At 37.7% G+C, this 19,378-nt stretch overlaps 1 protein-coding gene across 3 annotated transcripts in view; it reads left to right on the top strand.

Moving 5' to 3' along the window:
- The window catches only part of LOC126356370 (7-methylguanosine phosphate-specific 5'-nucleotidase-like), a 62,916-nt gene that overhangs the window by 16,847 nt on the left and 26,691 nt on the right, over positions 1–19,378 (top strand). For all 3 annotated transcript variants that reach the window (XM_050007360.1, XM_050007361.1, XM_050007359.1), the window contains exons 4-6: positions 6,640–6,709; positions 7,907–8,129; positions 9,228–9,471. In XM_050007360.1, the coding sequence (XP_049863317.1) occupies positions 6,640–6,709; positions 7,907–8,129; positions 9,228–9,471 (537 nt within the window). The remainder of the gene's footprint in view (positions 1–6,639; positions 6,710–7,906; positions 8,130–9,227; positions 9,472–19,378) is intronic.

Below are 19,378 nucleotides of genomic sequence, written 5' to 3'. Positions count from 1 at the left end.
ATGTACAAATTGAATAACATTGGGAATAGACTGCGACCCTCTCCCACTCTCTTCTCAACCACTCCTTCCATCTGATGCACAGACTTTTATAACTGCCATCTGGTTTCTATACAAATTGTAAATAGCCTTTTGTTACATGTCTTTTACCCCTGCTACATTCCGAATTTCACAGATAGTATCCTAGTCCATAATGTCAAAAACTTTCTCTAAATCTGCAAATGCTATAAATGTAGGTTTGCCTCACATGTTCCTTCATTTCTCCAAAATCAAAACAGGTCTTCCCTTGAGGTCAGCTTCTACCAGTTTTTCCATTGTTCTGTAAAGAATTTGTGTCAGGATTTTGCAACCACTACTTATTAAAATGATAGTTGGTAATTTTCACACTTGTCAGCAGCTGCTTTCTATGGTATTGGAATTATAATATTCTTCTTGAAGTCCGTGTCTCATACATTTTGCACACCAAGTGGAACAGTTTTGTCATGGCTGGCTCTCCCAAGGCTATCAATAGTTCTGATAGAAAGTCATCTTCTCCAGGGGGCTTGCTTCAACTTGCGTCTTTCAGTGCCCTGTTGAATTTTCTCACAGTATCATATCTCCCTTCTCATTTTTATCTTGGTCCTCTTCCATTTCTATAATATTACCTTCCAAATTCATCGCCCATGTATAGACCTCTATATACTCCTTCCACATTTCAGCTTCCCCTTCTTTGCTTAGGACTGGTTTTCCATATGAGCTCTTGGTGTTCTAGAGCTGCTTCCCTTTCTCCAAAGTCCTCTTTAAATTTTCCTGTAGGCGGTATCTGTTTTTCCCTTAGTGAAATATACTTCTAAGACCTAACATTTGTCTTTTATTCATTCCTACTTAGCCAATTTGCACTTCGTGTTAGCCTAATTTTGTAGACATTTGTGTTCCCTTTTACCTGCTTCATTTGCTGCATTTTTATATTTTCTCCTTTCATCAGTTAAATTCAGTTATCTCCTGTCTTATCCAAGGATTCTATTAAGCTTTGACTCTCTACTTGTTTGATCATCTGCTGCCTTCACCGTTTCATCTCTTAAATCCACCCAATCATCTTTTACTGTATTGATTTCCCTTGTTCTAGTCAGCCATTGCCTAATGCTCCCTCTCAAAGTCTCAACAACCTCTGCTTCTTTCAACCTATTCATGTCCCATCTCCTGAGCATGTATCTCTGGGTAACGATTGAAAATTTCCATGAAGAGTGAAGTGTGTCTCTACTTAAGAAGCACCACTCTTTGGCTTCAGTTAAGCACACAGTGCAAATGATAAACACCCTTCATAAATAAAATCATTAAACCTTTAAAAAAGAAGCACCGACAAATGACACCTGCTCATGTTGGAAAAAAAAAAAAAACACACAAACACACACACACACACACACACACACACACACACACACACACACACACACACACACAGAAGGAGAGAGGGGGGGGGGGGCTAGTATAGTTTTATGCAATGTACAGTTTACAGCTGTGCTACAAACATCAGCTATACCAAATTAATATAAGATAATGAGTAAGTTTAAGCCATCTGAAATCTTAAGTGCCATGCTTAATTCAATACTGAAAACTGTACAATCTCATAAATTGATTGCACACATTACGGCAGGGGAGTGAACATGAATAGCAAAAGGTGCATTATTGTCAGGATCCCCGTAGAAAATGGCAGGTTTTGTAGTAGCTCATTTGCCAGGGTTGGTCAAAGAAGCTGTAACAGACAGGATTTAGCATAAGGGGGCTTTGATTCCCCTGTCGGAGCTATCTTTTTTAGGGTCACTAACTGCATCAACTGTGATAGTCACATTGGCACAGAAAAGAATTTTATTTTGCAACATAGGTTACGCAGTTTATGGTGCTCAACATCATGATTACTGTCCTCACATGTAGTTTGACATGAATGTAGTTAAACTATATAAAATACAGTTATGCAGAAAGCTAGATTAAGCTCGTATTTGCTCTCCCAATATTTCTCCCATTAACGCACACAGTTACTCTCTAAGTGCATAAAACCCATAACTGTATCACTTAGTCTTAAGACATGCTGTTAAAATGTGACTACATGATCAGAGCAGCCATCGAACAACGGATCCAGACATGGTTGTTGGCTGATTAGGTATACTAGATGAGCTGACCATCCTTTACACACACTAAAATCTTGGGGTTAGCATTTTAAGTTGAAGGTCAGGCATAACACAAAATCTTAAAAACATGAGCCACATTTGTCTCATAGCAACTTAAAATTTGGGCAGGTCTGTTGATAAACTGAATGGGCCACTTTCGCATCAGCATACTTAGCTGTCCGATGGGAGGAGCAGCCCACATCAAATAAACAAAAATTGTCTTTCAAACACTGTTCATAATTAAATAACCAAATTCAACAAACATAAGTTTAAGCAATGAGAAATTCAGTCAGGCTCCAGCTGCCAGAGATTGTGGTCGTGTGTGTGTGTGTGTGTGTGTGTGTGTGTGTGTGTGTGTGTGTGTGTGTTTTTTATCTATTTCTGACAAAGGCCTTGTTGGCCAAAGCTAACTTTCCAACAGTCGTTTTTGTTGTGCCTTTCTGCGACACGACATCTCCGCTGTATGTGAGTAGCAGTTGTTGTTATTATTTTAAAAATTTACTGTACACATTGTTTATAATGAAATTATGTAGATCTTGATTTAAACTTTTTCCAAAAAAATGAGAAATAAAATTTAGAAAATTTAGAAAATAAAAGATTAAATCACAGTTGGTCACAACCTGGGGGCCCAGTTGCCATAACAGGATCACCCAACAGACCCACAGCAAGGGTAAAAGGGCAGTTACAATCAAATCACTACAAGAATAAAAGCTGACATTACATTTCAAATATAAACAGAGCCCCAACATAAAAAATAGAAAGCTAAAATACTTTAAAATCTTAAACCATAGCACAGTAGAAAAGTCATGAAAATATTTAAAAATTTTGAAATTTTAGATACTGGAAATGGCCATAAATAATTTAAATCTTAAAAGTTTTTGTTACAACTAAGTTTCCTTAAGAGAATAATTAAACAGGTTAACTTGTGAACAAATACCTGCTTGAGGCTTAATAACTACAAGAAATTCAGGACAGCAATGGGCAGCTATGCAGTAAAATGTATATTGATTTGGTTAACCACAGTTCAGTGAAAAAGCCATTTATGAATTGAACTGCTTAATGGTACAGTAATGTGCTCTAATGACTCTAGAATCTGATTCAGGCTGCACAACAGTTTTACAACTTAAGAAACCACAAAGTTTTGTGTGCTGCAGAGGCATTCTAATGAATTTGCCCAGTATGAGGAAGCCACATAATTCTTAAGATTATGATAACCAAAGATTGAAACAGCTTTTGCTTTCCAGAATGGTGTAAGAGAAGGTATTTAAACTGCTCTTATTAGGCTCAGTCAAACCGGAACATGAACACTAAGAAAGTTCACTCAACAGCTTGGTCTCGATTCACGTTCAAATGTTAGTTACGAAATACCAGTCATTCGGAAGCTACCATTGCATATGCCTTGTGTTGCATTCACCCAAACTGCTAACTTCTACCAGAACGTGAAGACAAGCAGAATCAATTACATTTTAAATTTGTAGTGTTTCTTACAATGCAATAGCACAAGCTGTAGTAATGAAAAATAGCCAGGTTGATTACTACATGCACATTCCTGGTACATGCAGATAACGTCAAAGTGCATGAAATCCAGAGCAAGACATTCCAGAGACTAGAGCTGCATGATGCATCCCAGTAACCATATAGGAGACTTGGTGTACAATCCTCGGCAGCCAGCTGCCTAAAACCCAATTCCACAGCCATTCCACAACAACTAACCCCAGCTTGCTGCACTAGCGCTCAGTTTTGCAACTTGCTTCCTGATGGCTGGCCAAGTCGTAACTCCACAATTGCCGCTCTCCAGTCCGAACGCTGTCCTCTTACACTGCCTTCTGCTCTCCACACATGCCCTCTAGTCCACCCGGCTTGGCTGTCAGTCAAAGGAAACAAGATCAGTAGGAACCTGCATGGCTCTTCCTTACCCATCCAAAGCTAGAAAGCCCTGCACTCCCTCAGGGAAGGACTTAGAAACAACTATAGTTTGATGCCACCTTTCAGCTGAGTGACATGTACCCTCAGTGTCTTGCCTGTAATGAGGTGTCAGACCAAGAGGCTGACTGGATTCCGTACTTTACTCACCTCACAAAAGGTCCCTCAAAGCAGTGTGATAACTTGCACAAAATTGCAACATCCTGTGCTCATACGACAGACTTGCAGATAAAGACTTGGTCACTGACCTTTACCTTAAATATGCACTGACTCTTATAACAATGCTGCGCCTGTCTCTGTTGTGCAAGAACAATATTGCTCGTGGCTCATTGCCAATCTTTTTGGATAATTTCAGGGGTGATTTTGTATGGAAGGGGATTGTTTATGGATCACAAATTGACCCAGGGAGAATCGAGGGGGCAGCTGAAAACCATGGATGGGGGGGTTACCCTGACAACTTCATGATGGACTGAATTAAATGCTAGATTCAACCAGGGGATGGAATATCCCATTTGTTTTGGGTGTGTGCATGGAAAATTATCAGTGTAAGATTTGAGGTTATGGTTGACCCTCTCCACAAATGAGGGCTGGGAATAGCATTGAATCGTCATGCAATCTTTTACTGCATTTTTAAAACAGAACTTCTTGAAGTCTTTGTATAAAAATGCCTGAGCATTATCGCTAACCAAGGTTCTGGGAGGGCCAAAGATGGAAAAGGTTTTACACAAATAACTCAGACTGAGCCACAAAACCTGGAAAATATGTCTATAACAAAGAAAATATAGCAGTTCCTGTTGCGGATCTGCAGCAATGGCCCATTGTAATCAATGAATGTCTTTTCCATGGGATTATGCTCATACGTTAACTGAAAAAGCCCTTTCCAAGAGTTAAGATCTGTCTTAGCAGCCTTACACTCCCTCACTAATTTTCAGATACCCTTGCGTAGGGTAGGTCATGTCATGGTCGTTTTATGGACACCAAGAACTACCTGACCAATGAATGGTGAAAATATTGAAAAATTGCAAGCACCGACTCCTCGGTAAAAAAAAAAATATATATATATATATATTAAACTTCTTTTCACTTCTTTTCACTCCTGGTCATATTGCGTATTGTGCATTTACTTAAACTATTTCCTGACATCTGCTTTCTGGCAAACTGCTCCTGACAGTGCTTAATAGTATGTCTGGTTTTTTAGTTACATTGTAGTAAATCTAATGTACAGGTGTAGTCTCAGGTGGCCCAGTGAGTGGCTGCTGACAGAAGCTGGTCTTACTTTGCATCACAGAAGACTGCCAACTCAGAGCACCTGCCAGTGTCATTTCCTATTTTAATGCAAGTGCTGTGGCTTCAGAAAGTGACATCAATGAGTAAAATTCACATTTCTTCAATCATGAAGTGGTTCCAGTGAATGGTTGCAAACTCTGTCCCATATGATAAGTTAATTTTGGCTGTGCAGCTGCTTTGGATTTTACTGTCATATACTATGTTTTGCTACTGGTGCATTCAGGTTGCAGCACTGTTCAGCACAAAAGGTCATTTCAGTGCTATTATCTAGCGAGCCTTTCCCCATAACAGTGGCATCATCCTAAAGCAGTGTGACAAGGAAATCGAAGGAAATCATCTAGCTATCATTACTTGATGGGGAAGTCAGAACTGACAATGAATTGAAGCAATTCTGAAGTTGTTCTTGCTGACTGACATAAAGGTAATTCAGGATTCTGATTTATAAAACTTCAGTTGGTGAGATGTAACGTTCTGTGGCTTTAGCATACACCATTATTAATGTGAGTGACGCTCTGTAGCTTTCCATCCAGTTTTCCATGCGGTTGCTTGAAACTTTTTTCCTTATTTCAGGAATGCTCTGATGCATGTGACCTAGGTTTGTAAAGAAAATTGAAAGCAGTGCATTGTACAGGAGATGAGTCTGTCTCTTTCTCATTTCTTGTGTTGCTTGCAACACATAGTCAAGGGAAACAAGATAACCAAGTTTATCATAAAGTAGTAATGGCATACTTTCAAAACAATATTGTTTCATTTTACTGCCAGTTCTGAGAAATTAGTAGTTAACAGAAACTGAAAGAAACATCACTCCAGTTATAAATCTAGCTTAAAGCTGGTGACAAGACAATTGCGTTAATTGTTATGGTGGCACCATTGTATTTAAAATGAATATCTGACACCAAAGTTTCTTCCCCTTGTGGTGGGAAAGATGTTATAGTGGCAAAGTCATACTGGCAGAGAATATAAGGTAATGAAGTTCATAATGAATCCATCTTATAATCATAGCAAAATGGAGAAAAGGATGGATGAATTTGAATTTGATTGTTTGCATACACACAGTACACTGGTACTACTACCCTCTGCCATGTCCCTTATGTTGGCTTGCAGAGTATGTGCGTAGATATAGCTGTAAAGGCGGATTTTCTAAGATAGTACTTGATTAATTGTTATGAATCAAAAAATAAAATGTTGAAAAATGCTTAAGCCTCTGCACACACATTGTGCAATAGTTTGTTGTAATTATAGGAAGCACTTGGCAAGTATAGTAAGAGAGCTGTGAATATTGTTTCAGGTAATACTTGATTTTGACCAAACACTGACAAAACAACATGTCAATGGAAATCGATGTCTCACAAGTTTTGGTAAGTATAAATCTTAATTTGGAATATATATGCTTTCTTACCCATTTACCCTGTAAATGAATACTAAAGATTCCATGATTTCAATGAGCTATTTATGGGCATCTATCTGTATAAATGCCAGTGATTTCTATAGCAATGTGAAAAAAAAATGTTTGTTTACTTTCTGTTTCCAAGGAGTTATTAAACTAATGGCATTTGCAAATATCATAAATAACATAATTGCAATAATTATACTCCAAGCATAACCTGCGTAAAACAATTGGATTTATCGGGCATGTTTATTACATTGCAATTCATGGTCTTCTGCTTATTCTAACTGTTTGCCAACATAAAAAGTGTCATATAATACATCAGTATTATATAAAACAGCACCAATTGTTAGGATTCACACTTAAAATTCTGTGAAAGAATATTTTAAAAAATCAAACTAAGGAGATTTTTAATTTATTTGTTAAATCATTCCTCATACTTGATTTTAGTGAGTTTGGCATCTTGTTGGACTTACCAGACACATTCATTTCTATTGAAAGTGCAGTAGTTACATTTTGTCCTGGTGTTGCAATCATGTAAATCAAAAACAATCAGTGCTTTTCCTGAGCTGGATATTACTCCTCCCGACCTCCACCACTATTGTTTCTTTTGTATCTGCCCATTCACTCCTGACTAGGTAATTTTTGTCGTAGTCCAGTTGGTGAATAAAGTATTTAACCATTCCCTCCTCTGTCTCCCCTCCCACATTTCTACAATCTTTAATATGTATTTAAGAAATAAGTTACAGGGCTATAATCCTCACTTAATTAACTGGATTATATTTAATTTTAATAATGTTTCTTGAATGACATAACTGATTTAACGATTAATGAACCTGTTTCAGAATAAACCTATTATCAACAGTCAAGAATTAAAATCTGCAAACATCAAGCATAAAAATCTGCAGTGTTAGCAGTATTTACTTTATATTTTCACGTCTGGTTGTTGTTAATGAGTTTGTCCTGAAGCAGGTCCAAATATTGGTAACTAAATTATTGGTGTAGCTGTATGGTGTTTGTGAAGGCGACATCATTCAAGAATATTAGTTTCATGCGAGGCAAGGTGTTCATAAAACTTTTAATAAGAAGTCAATTTGTTAGGGAAGTACTTTTCTCTTTTGGACCTTGAGAATAAATAAAATGTTAATATATGTTTATCATTTGTCAGGTATCTTTGGAGAGTGCAAGCAGTTGCCTAGTAGTTATAAAGCAGATTCCAGTGCTCTTTACAGATATTATCGAGCACTAGAGATTGACCCAAAGTTGACCAGAGAACAGAAAATGGAATACATGTTGGAATGGTATATCAAAGCTCAGGATCTCCTTAGAGGTTATGACTTTGACTGTCAAGAGATTCATGATGTTGTTGCACAGACTAGAGTTCCCCTCAGGTAATTTCTCAGAAATTAATATATGTATTACAGGTAATTAATAACAGATGAGAATAAAAATTTAAATTATAGAATAAATTGTCAGTCCTTTTCATAAACTTCCACCTCTGAACTGCAGCCCTCTCAATTAGCAAGCTTTTATAAATGTACTAGCCTAGACTGCCGCACAGAAATTATAGAACAGCTTTCTCAGTGTTGTGAATTGCCTTTCAAGTCCTTATTTTGTTTGCTTCCCCTCTGTCATGCTTTCCTTTATCTGATCAGCCTGCTTGTTACCCATAGATATTATTGCCTCCAAGTTGTCGCACACCTTTCTTCTCTCTTCTCTTCTGTTGTCATTAGCAATTACACATGAACAACCACTCATGCTGCAGACACGGGTGGATGCCTTTTTTTCATTTTTGTTTATTATTCCCTTCCTTGAATTAAACAATGGAAAATCCAGGATGGAATGTAACAATATTAGAGAAGGAAAGTTGCTACTCATCATATAGTGGAGACGCTGAGTCGTGGTAGGCACAACAAAAAGATTCACACAATTATAGCTTTTGGCCATTAAGGCCTTTTTTGGCAATAGACACACATACACACACGCGCACACATACTCAAGCAAACGCAACTTGCACACATGTCTGCAGTCTCAGACAACTGAAATATGTGGTTTCAATTGTCTGAGACTACAGACGTGTGCAAGTTGTGTGTGTGTGTGTGTGTGTGTGTGTGTGTGTGTGTGTGTGTGTGTGTGTGTGTGTGTAAAAGACCTTAATGGCCGAAAGCTATAATTGTGTGAATCTTTTTCTTGTGCCTATCACAACTCAGGATCTCCGTTTCCTGGAATTAATGTTGTTATATTTTGTAAGTTGGCTCTCTTCAGTGCCTGCATATGGCCGTTTCCTACCTTGTTGTCTTTCTTCTCTTACCTGAATCTCATTCACTACCTCTTCATTCCATCTTAAATCCATATTTTTCTATTGTCTGCTGTGCACCTACTGTAGCGACACGGTTCTTTTTTGGGTCTAAACCAGTACCTACTGTCATGTACATCTGTTACTGCTTTGTAAGTGTGCTAATTTAGTGTGTGTGTTTATTTGTTATTAGGGATGGCTCTGACATGATGCTTAAAGCATTGGATGAAGCAAGTATTCCAGTATTAGTTTTCTCAGCTGGTCTGGGAGACATAGTTTCTGCCATCCTCAAGTACCATGGGGCACTTCGAAAAAATGTGCAAGTTATATCCAATTTTCTTAATTGGGAAGGCTCACAGCTGAATGGTTTCAAGGGGAATGTTATACATGCGTATAACAAAAATGAACATGCCATTGAAAACAGTGATTATTTCCAGGTATGCAGTTTAGCATATAGGAAGGACTGTTTGTGTTGTATTGTGATTAATAGCTCAATGTAGTGTGGTGATCTAGCATCTCTCTCTCTCTCCCTCTCCCTCTTCCTCTCCCTCTCCCTCTCCCTCTCCTATTGCGCATGTTCACACACACACACACACGTGCGCGAGAGACTGAGGCATGTGTTACAAGGATAGTTCACATCTATGTAATTCACAGAAGTTAGCATTTGGGTGGAGGGTGCATGACCACAGTTTAGTGGTGACTTTTCATTCAGATAGAGAGCTGGTTGTTTGTCGCGCTCATGTAAAACACTTGTGAAAGTGCAGCAGACCTAGTATATGACATGACTACTTTCACTGGTGGCCCTGCCTCTAATGGTATAGAATAAGCCTGTGACTGAACTGGAATAGGATAGTCTGTTTGGTGAATAAAATAGGTCTTGCACAAATGGGTGTGGCATAGGGATTGACTAAGAAATTGTGTAGGTGGGATGGGTAGTGGATTACCACTTTAGAAGGGTTGGGAAGTATAGTGTGGGTATGAGGTACCTCATCTGCTCACAATGATAGGCAGTCAAAATCCTGGTGAAGAATGTGCTTAGATTACAGTAAAACTTACAAAGGTATGCACAAAATTATAAATAGCACAAAGCTGACAATTTAGACTCTGTTGAAAACAGGCACATCACCTATCTAAAGCAATGTCTTGTAGAACATGCTACAAACTTATGATTATCAGTAACAGTATGTGAAGCCAGCTTAGTACTCAGAAGAGTGCAATGAAGTGGGCAGCTGATATATTGCAGTTCTGCGAACATGCCCATTGGACCTGGAAGTCCTTTATTGTTAAAAGAAGGTTATCAAGCAGAAGTACGTAACATATTGGGACTGATTTCAACCAATGAATCGTAATGTGGAATGTTAGATCCATTAATTGGATAGGTAGGTTAGAGAATTTTAAAAGGGAATGACTAGGTTAAAGTTAACCTTCGAGAAGGTGCGCTGGGGTACTGAGTACCCCATTGCAGAATTTCATAGTGCTGTAGCATAATGGCCAGCCCTGCGATGTGGCAGCTATTCAGAGTCCTCAGTATTGAATTGTTTCACAAGGAAAATGGTAGTGGGGCATTCCGTATCCTATGCCCTCGCTCATGTTATACTTATTGCTTTCTGACAATTTTTAGCATGTATGCCATTTCACTTTAACTGAGCAAAAGGTTGAACTGTAAAAGTATCTGTATTACAAGGATAAAAAAAAAAGCAAGTAATTTTTTTCCCTTTGTTACGTATTCGTATCATGTATTTCTTCATTCAGGTGCTGATTGAAGCTTTTGAAACAGATACACTGAAGTACCAAAGAAGCATGTGTGTTCAAATACAGAGATATTTAAACAGGCAGAATACGGCACTGTGGTCAGCATCACCTATACAAGACAACAAGTGTTTGGCGCAGTTGTTATATTGGTTACTACTGCTACAATGGCAGGTTATCAAGATTTAATTGGTGTTATAGTTGGTGCACAAGCGAAGGGACACAGCATCTCTGAGGTAGTGATGAAGTGGGCATTTTCCTGTACGACCATTTCAGAAGTGTATTGTGAATATCCGGAATCCGGTAATACATCAAATCTCCGACACACTGCAGCCAGAAAAACATTGAGCAGGAACAGGACCTACAATGGCTGAAGAGAATTGTTCAACATGACATAAGTGCAACCCTTCCACAAATTGCTGCAGATTTCAATGCTGAACCATCAACAAGTGTCAGCATGCGAACCATTCAACAAAATGTCATCAATATGGGCTTTCGGAGCCGAAGGTCCACTCGTGTACCCTTGATGACTGCTTGACACGAAGCTCTACACCTCGCCTAGGCCTGCCAAAACAGACCTTGGACTGTTGATGACTGGAAACATGTTGCCTGGTCGGATGAGTCTCGTTTCAAATTGTATCGAGCAGATGAATGTGTATGGGTATGGAGACAACCTTATGAATCACGGACCCTGCACATCATCAGGGGACTGTTCAAGCTGGTGGAGGCTCAGTAATGGTGTGCGGTGTGTGCAGTTGGAATGACGTGGGACCTCTCATACGTCTAGATATGACTCTTGACAGGTGACATGTACGTAATCATTCTGTCTGATCACTTGCATCCATTCAAGTCCATTTTGCATTCCAACAGACTTGGGCAAATACAACAGGACAATGAGACACCTAAAAGTCCAGAATTGTTCCAGGAACACTCTTCTAAATGAAAACACTTCTGCTGGCCACTAAACTGCCCATACATGAATAATACTGAGCATATCTGGGAAGCTTCGCAACGAGCTGCTCAGAAGAGATCTCCACCTTTTCGTACTTGTGCGGATTTATGGATAACCCTTTAGGATTCATGGTGTCAGTTCCCTCCAACACTACTTCAGACATTAGTCGAGTCCACACCACGTAGTGTTGTGGCATTTCTGTGTGATCGCGGGAGCCCTACACAGTATTAGGCAGGGGTACCAGTTTCTTTGGCTCCTCAGTGTGTATGATAATGTAACTATAACATATAAATATTTAAGTGATTTCCTAAGGATATTATAACTTATCATACAAGGTGGGGTACTGAATACCCCACAGACATACTCATGCAATAATAATGATAATAATAATAATAATAATATCAGTTTGCCTGCTCAGAGGTTAAATGTGTGCATTGATGAAGTGTGGTGTCAGTAAAAACAAGACTTCTGCTCAGGTGAGTACAGAGTTATAAATACAGAGTCAAATAGGGGTAATACAGGAGTAGTTTGAATAAGATAACAGGAATGTTGGTAAACTATTTTGCACAATATAGTGAATGCATTGTTGTAGCCAAATATGCATGAAGTCAGCAGTAAAAGTTTGTATTCCTACTAGCTCCAGAGATGATGAAAAATTGAAAAAAGTATGATGAGATAAAAGAATGTATTAAGGTAGTTAAGGAGATGTAAATTTAATTGCAATGGGTGACTGGAATTCAATAGCAGTAAAAGGAAAAATATTAGGAAAGCACAGACTGAGGGAAAGGAATGAAAAAGGGAAGCTAGCTGCCTGGTAGATTAGATTAGATTAGATTAATACTTGTTCCATAGATCATGAATACGACACTTCGTAATGATGTGGAACGTGTCAGGTTAATAAAAGATGTCTGTACAAGAAATTACATTACACAAAATATTGCATGACACTAATGATTAAGTTTTTTTTTACTTTGTTTATATCTAAAAATTCAGCCAATGAGTAGAAGGAGTTGTCATCTAGAAATTCTTTTAATTTATTTTTAAATGTTAGTTGGCTATCTGTCAGGCTTTTGATGCTGTTTGGTAGGTGCCCAAAGATTTTTGTGGCAGCATAATTTACCCCTTTCTGTGCCAAAGTCAGATTTAACCCTGCATAGTGAAGATCATCCTTTCTCCTGGTGTTATAGGTATGCACACTGCTATTACTTTTGAATTGGGTTGGATTATTATCAACAAATTTCATAAGGGAATATATATACTGTGAGGTTACTGTGAGGATCCCTAGATCCTTAAATAGATGTCTGCAGGATGACCGTGGGTGGGCTCCAGCAATTATTCTGATTACACGTTTTTGTGCAATGAATACTTTTCTACTCAACGATGAATTACCCCAGAATATGATGCCATACGAAAGCAGTGAATGAAAGTAGGCGTAGTAAGCTAATTTACTGATATTCTTATCACCAAAATTTGCAATAACCCTAATAGCATACGTAGCTGATCTCAGACGTTTCAGCAGACCATCAATGTGTTGCTTCCAGTTTAACCTCTCATCAATGGACACACCTAAAAATTTTGAAAATTCTACCTTAGCTACAGACTTCTGTTCAAATTCTATATTTATTACTGGAGTTGTGCCATTTACTGTACGGAACTGTATATACTGTGTTTTATCAAAATTTAAAGAGAGTCCGTTTGCTGAGAACCACTTAATAATTTTGTGAAAAACATCATTTACAATTACATCACTTAGTTCTTGGTTTTTGGATGTTATTACTGTACTTGTACCATCAGCAAAAAGAACTAACTTTGCATCTTCATCAATGTGGAATGGTAAGTCATTAATGTATATCAAGAACAGTAAAGGACCTAAGACCGAACCCTGTGGGACCCCGTGCTTGATAGCACCCCAGTTTGAGGAATCAGCTGTTGTTTTAACATTACACGAACCACTTATTTCAACTTTCTGCATTCTTCCAGTTAAGTATGAATTAAACCATTTGTGCACTGCCCCACTCAAACCATAATGATTTAGCTTATCTAAAAGAATTCCATGATTCACACAATCAAAGGCCTTTGAGAGATCACAAAAAATACCAATGGGTGATGTCCGGTTATTCAGAGCATTTAATATTTGATCAGTGAAAGCATATATAGCATTTTCTGTTGAAAAGCCTTTCTGAAAACCAAACTGACATTTTGTTAGTACTTTATTTTTACAAATATGGGAGGCTACTCTTGAATACATTACTTTCTCAACAATTTTTGATAGAGCTGTCAGAAGAGAGATTGGGCGGTAGTTGTTGACATCCGACGTATCCCCCTTTTTATGCAATGGTTTTACAATGGCATATTTCAGTCTATCAGGGAAAACACCCTGCTCCAAAGAGCTATTACATACGTGGCTGAGAATCCTACTTATCTGTGGGGAACAAGCTTTAAGTACTTTGCTGGAAATGCCATCAATTCCGTAAGAGCTTTTACTTTTCAGTGAGTTTATTATTTTACTGATTTCAGAGGGAGAGGTTGGTGGAATTACAGTTGTTTCAAACTGCGCAGGTATGACCCCTTCTATTAATAGCCTTGCCTGTTCTAGTGAAGATTTTTGCCCAGAGCGTAATTTAATCATTGCAAACACTTTAATCATTTCAAATACTTGTGAAATAAGAATATAGATGTGGAAAAGTCTTAGAAATACCACATGGTAACAGAGAGATTATATAATAATTGTTAGACTGAGATATAGAAACCAGATTTCATACTGCAGGACATTTCCAGGGCAGATATGGATTCGGGTTATGAATTGCAGATTGAAACTGAAGAAATTGCAGGAAGTTAGAAAATCAAGCAGATGGGAGTTTCATAGGGTCGTTAGACAATGATTGATAGAAACATGGCAAAGAAATACAGTAGATGATGAATGGGTAGCTCTGGCTGAGGATATATAGCTGGGCTGTAGAGGTCAAATAGGCATAAAGGAAAGGCCCAGCAACAATCCTTAGGTAACATAGGAGACATTGAATTTAATTGGACAAAGGAGAGAATATAAAAATGAAGCAATAAAAGGGAATACATTCTTACAAAAAGTGAGACTGATAGAAGATGAAAAGGCTAAGTATGAATGGCAGAGGACAAATGAAAGGCTGTAGAGGCATCCTTGATTAGGGAAAAAGACAGATGATGCCGATAGGAAAATTAGAGACACCTTTGGAGAAAACAAGAATCAGCTGTATGAATATAAAGAGCTAAGATGCCAAGAAAGTGCTAAGCAGAGAAGGGCAGAGTTGAGAGGTGGAAGCAAAATGTGGAAGGATATAATGAAGTGGACAATATTATAGAAAGGGGAGAGAAGTGAAGATGGGACATTGATAATGTGAGAAGAATTAGTCAGAGTACTGAGAGACTTACAGTACTATTCTGCCTGGCGTGTAAGATATGTGAGATAGACAAAATATTGCAAGTGTTGAAGGACATGAAAGGGAAGCTGTAGTTCAGATGGAAGTGAGACAGAGTTGCAGCCTATACATGACTTCATTCTGTCTATACATTGAGCAAGCTATGAAGGAAACTGAGGATAAATTTGGAAAAAGAGTTAAAGATCAGGGATAAGAAATAAAAAAAAATTGTCATTTGCTGATGATATTGTTTTTCTTTCAGAGATGGCAATGGACTTGCAAAAGCAGGTGAATGAAGTGGAGACCATCATGAAAATAGGTTATAGGATGAATATCAACAAAAGTAAAACAAGGGTAATCGAACGTAGTTGAATTAAATCAAATGATGGTGAGAGTATTACGTTGGGAAATGTAAGACGAAAAGTAGTTGATGAGTTTTCGTATTTGGGTAGTAAAAGAAATGATTTTTGAAGTAGAGAGGAAATAAAAGGCAACCTGACAGTAGCAAGAAAAACATGTTTGAAAAAGAGAGATCTGTTAATATATGCTATGAATTTAAATCTTAGGAAGTCTTTCCTGAAGGTACTTGCCTGGAGGTTAGCCTTGTACCGAGTGAGCCATGATAGCAAACAGTTCAGACACTAAGACTGCAGAAGCTTCCAGAATGTGGTGCTACAGAAGAATGCTAAAGATGGGTATATCAAATGTCTTATGAGGAGCTACCAAATCAAAATGAGGAAAAAGAAATTTCTGGCACAATGTAGCTAAAGGAAAATAGGAGTCAGTTGATGGGACATATCCTGAGGTACGAAAAAATCATCAATTTGGTAATGGAGGGAAGTTGATAAAAGAAACAGTCTGAAAAGCTTGTAAGGGTATTGCAGGGGAGGTTGTGCTGTGAAATAATTGTGTACAAAAAATTTTATAAGTTGTGTTATTTCCGAATTATTTAACATTGAAGTTAGTTGGTCAGATTTTCACTTGTGCAGATTCAAGCTGGCTGCCAGAGGCAATGTTGCCAAGCATGTTCTTCATTTGGTTTTCTCACATCAAACAAACGCAGCTTTTGCTCACCTATCTTAAATTTTTTGCTTCTGAAAAATGCCCTGTTTAATTGGCATTGTGTATTTCAACAGATGGTAACTTACAGACCCACAGATGTCTGTGCATTATCACATTTGCCAGTCCAATGACCTGATACACTAACTTAAACGCTAAATAACTTGGAAGTGGTGCTTCATTTTTTTTCTTTTTTTTTTCAATTATTATTTTTCAGCACATCCTCCCATGCAACACTCTTAAAAGCTTCACAGGCAGTTTCTAGCCACCTTGTATATTACAAGAGAGTGAGAGGGAGGTGGATATTAATGTGATAAATATTTAACTACTACTAATAATTATTATACACAAAAATTCATTAAACAGTAATATGTGATTTGTGTGACATAATTTAAATTCTCAAACAGTAGGTTGTAATTCTGAAGAAGAAATAAATATTATAAAGAGAGAAAAAGGAATATTGTAGAAGTCTATTTTATATAAATAAGGTACTTGGGCAAATAACAGGTGGTCTCCTTGTAGAGACAGCAAAAGCTCATAAAATCAACTTGCAACTTTATGTGACTTAACTTGGATAATGGTCTATGAAATCCCAGGTGCATACACCCTATTGTAATATGGATTTTGTCACATCCTGGGTTTCAGTGATAGATGATAAGTTGTACAGAACTGGTACCAAGTGCTCAAGAGACCTTCCACATGGCATGATGTGGTATGCATTTTCCTGTTGGTAGTGTGGTAACAGTGCAGTGCAATGTGAAGGCGTGACAAAATGGCAGAAAAGAGTTATTGTATTTGTACGTGTTCATAATCACACCACAAGTGCTCATTTTGTTGGTGTATCAGTGCAGACTGTCAAAGGTGTCTACAAAGAGTAGTGTGTCACTCACAGCCATGTAACACTGCATAAAAACAGAGGTCATAAACAGGTTCTGGCAGACAGGTACCAAAGATGGATGAGTCAACGACCATCTGTTTTGAATCCAACAGCAATTGCATGTCAACCTCAACCACGTTTTGATTCGACATTGCAAAAGAAATTATATGCAATGGACTACTGAAGTTGCCATTGCCTGTAGTGGCACACAAATCTGCACATCATCAATGGGCCAAATAACACAGAAACTGTCTGGTGGCACATGTAGAATGGTCCAAAAAGGTGTTTAATGCATGGTGTGTGTAAGATGTAGTTCAGGTCAAATGTGGTTATGTGACACTTTGGAGGTGTTTTTCATATCACGAACATGAGTGATGATTTTTATTCAACATTCTATGAAAGACATGTGAGGCCTGGTGGTCTAGCAAAAAAATGTTTGACTGGAAACAGAAAGGTCATGGGCTTGAATCCCAGTTGAACCTTGGATTTTTCAGTCTGTGTTACAACCTAGCCTTCACCTCTCAATGATATGATGAGTTGCCAGAAATGACACATGGTTCGGATTCCACGTTAAACTGTAGGTCCCTATTCACTGGTTGAATAATGGTGGTAGGCTGGGGGGACACAAGTTGTCAAAGTGGCGTTCAACAGAAAGATTAGCAGTAGGCCAGTGAGCCACATGAAATAATAATAATAATAATAATAATAATAATAATAATAGTAATAATAATAAGTTAACACCAGTGCACAGTGAATATTGATAGATTTTTTTGGCCTTCTGTTTTATAACTGATAGTTTGGAATTTACAAGTAACTGAATATTCTAATACATTAATATAATTAAATTCATGTTCACAAAAATTCTGATTGGAAAAAGAATGATGTAAAGAGAGAATGAAACAAATGGAAAAAGTTCATATGGTGACTAAAATACTGTGACAAAGGAATAGAAATAAAAAAAATTACATTTAAACCAATTAATTGAATAAAAATAATGATCAAAATCATTTTGATAAAAATTTAAAAATAAAGAGTGTTACAGTGCTGTACCTGATGCTCGAACCCACAACATCTTGCTTATAAAGATCTATTCTCCTTCCATTACACCATTGCAACTCTACTGTGTGATTCAAATTTACTAATGTTATTGAGTATCACACAAAGTTCTGAAACTTTTTTCTTCAATTACTCACAAACAAGGGCCCATCAGGGGGAATGGCTGCAGGATGTGATGCCTGGAATCTTAACCTACGTCACTGTATATTTGGTTTCAAAAAGTCAATCCCTCACTGAATCCCACCACTGGGGACCTCTCCTTGTTAGTGTTTGTCAATAACTTCTTCACTTCTTGATATATCACCAACATCAAAGTCTTGTTCTTTCAACATTGTTAGTAAGGCTTTATTAGTGGAACCAGTCACTTTTTGACATTTACAATGTCATACCATCATCACAGCTGACGATAAGAGATCCGTTTGAACAAAAAACTTTTTATGCTCATATGATAAAGCAAACCTCACTGTTCTTCAGTATAAATTAGCAGTCACCATTATAATCGATGTATAGCAACATTGAAATTTTGTAAGATTTATAGTAAAAGCTCTGTTGAAAGTAAATGTGGCAAAAACAAATTTCAAACCATTGAAGAAGATAATGCCCTTGATTCTCATTACACCGACATCGACTCAATCAAAAAAATACAAATTAATGCATAGTACTACATTACATTATTGTTGTTGTTGTCGTCGTCGTCGTAGTGGTCTTCTGTCCCGACTAGTTTGGTGCAGCTCTCCATGTTACTCTTTCCTGTTGCAAGCATCTTCGTCTCTGAATAACCACTGCAACGTACATCCTTCTGAATCTGCTTATTGTAACCATCTCTTTGCCTCCCTCTACAATTTTTACCTCCCTCCCCCCAATCCCTCCAACACTAAATTGATGATGGCTTGATTTCTCAGAATGTACCCTATCAACTGATCCTTTCTTTTAGTCAAGTTGTGCCACAAATTTCTTGTCTCCCCAATTCTATTCAGTACCTCCTCATTAGTAATGTGATCTACCCATCTAAACTTCAACATCCTTCTGTAGCACCACATTTTGAAACTTCTGTTCTCTTCTTGGTTTTTTGTCCATGTTTCCCTTCCATTCATGGCTACAGTTCAGACAAATAACTTCAGAAAAGACTTCCTAACTCTTTAAGTCTATATTCTTCTTCAGAACTGCTTTTCTATTTGATGTTAATAAACTTATCTCCTTCATAAATGCTTTCCTTGCCATTGCCGGTATACATTTTATATTGTCTCTACTTTGGC

The sequence above is a fragment of the Schistocerca gregaria genome, chromosome 3 (genome assembly GCF_023897955.1).
Source record: "Schistocerca gregaria isolate iqSchGreg1 chromosome 3, iqSchGreg1.2, whole genome shotgun sequence".
Classification (NCBI taxonomy): Eukaryota; Metazoa; Arthropoda; class Insecta; order Orthoptera; family Acrididae; genus Schistocerca; species Schistocerca gregaria.
The sequence above is the reverse complement of the archived record's forward strand: the minus strand, read 5'-3'. Positions and strand labels throughout refer to the sequence as shown.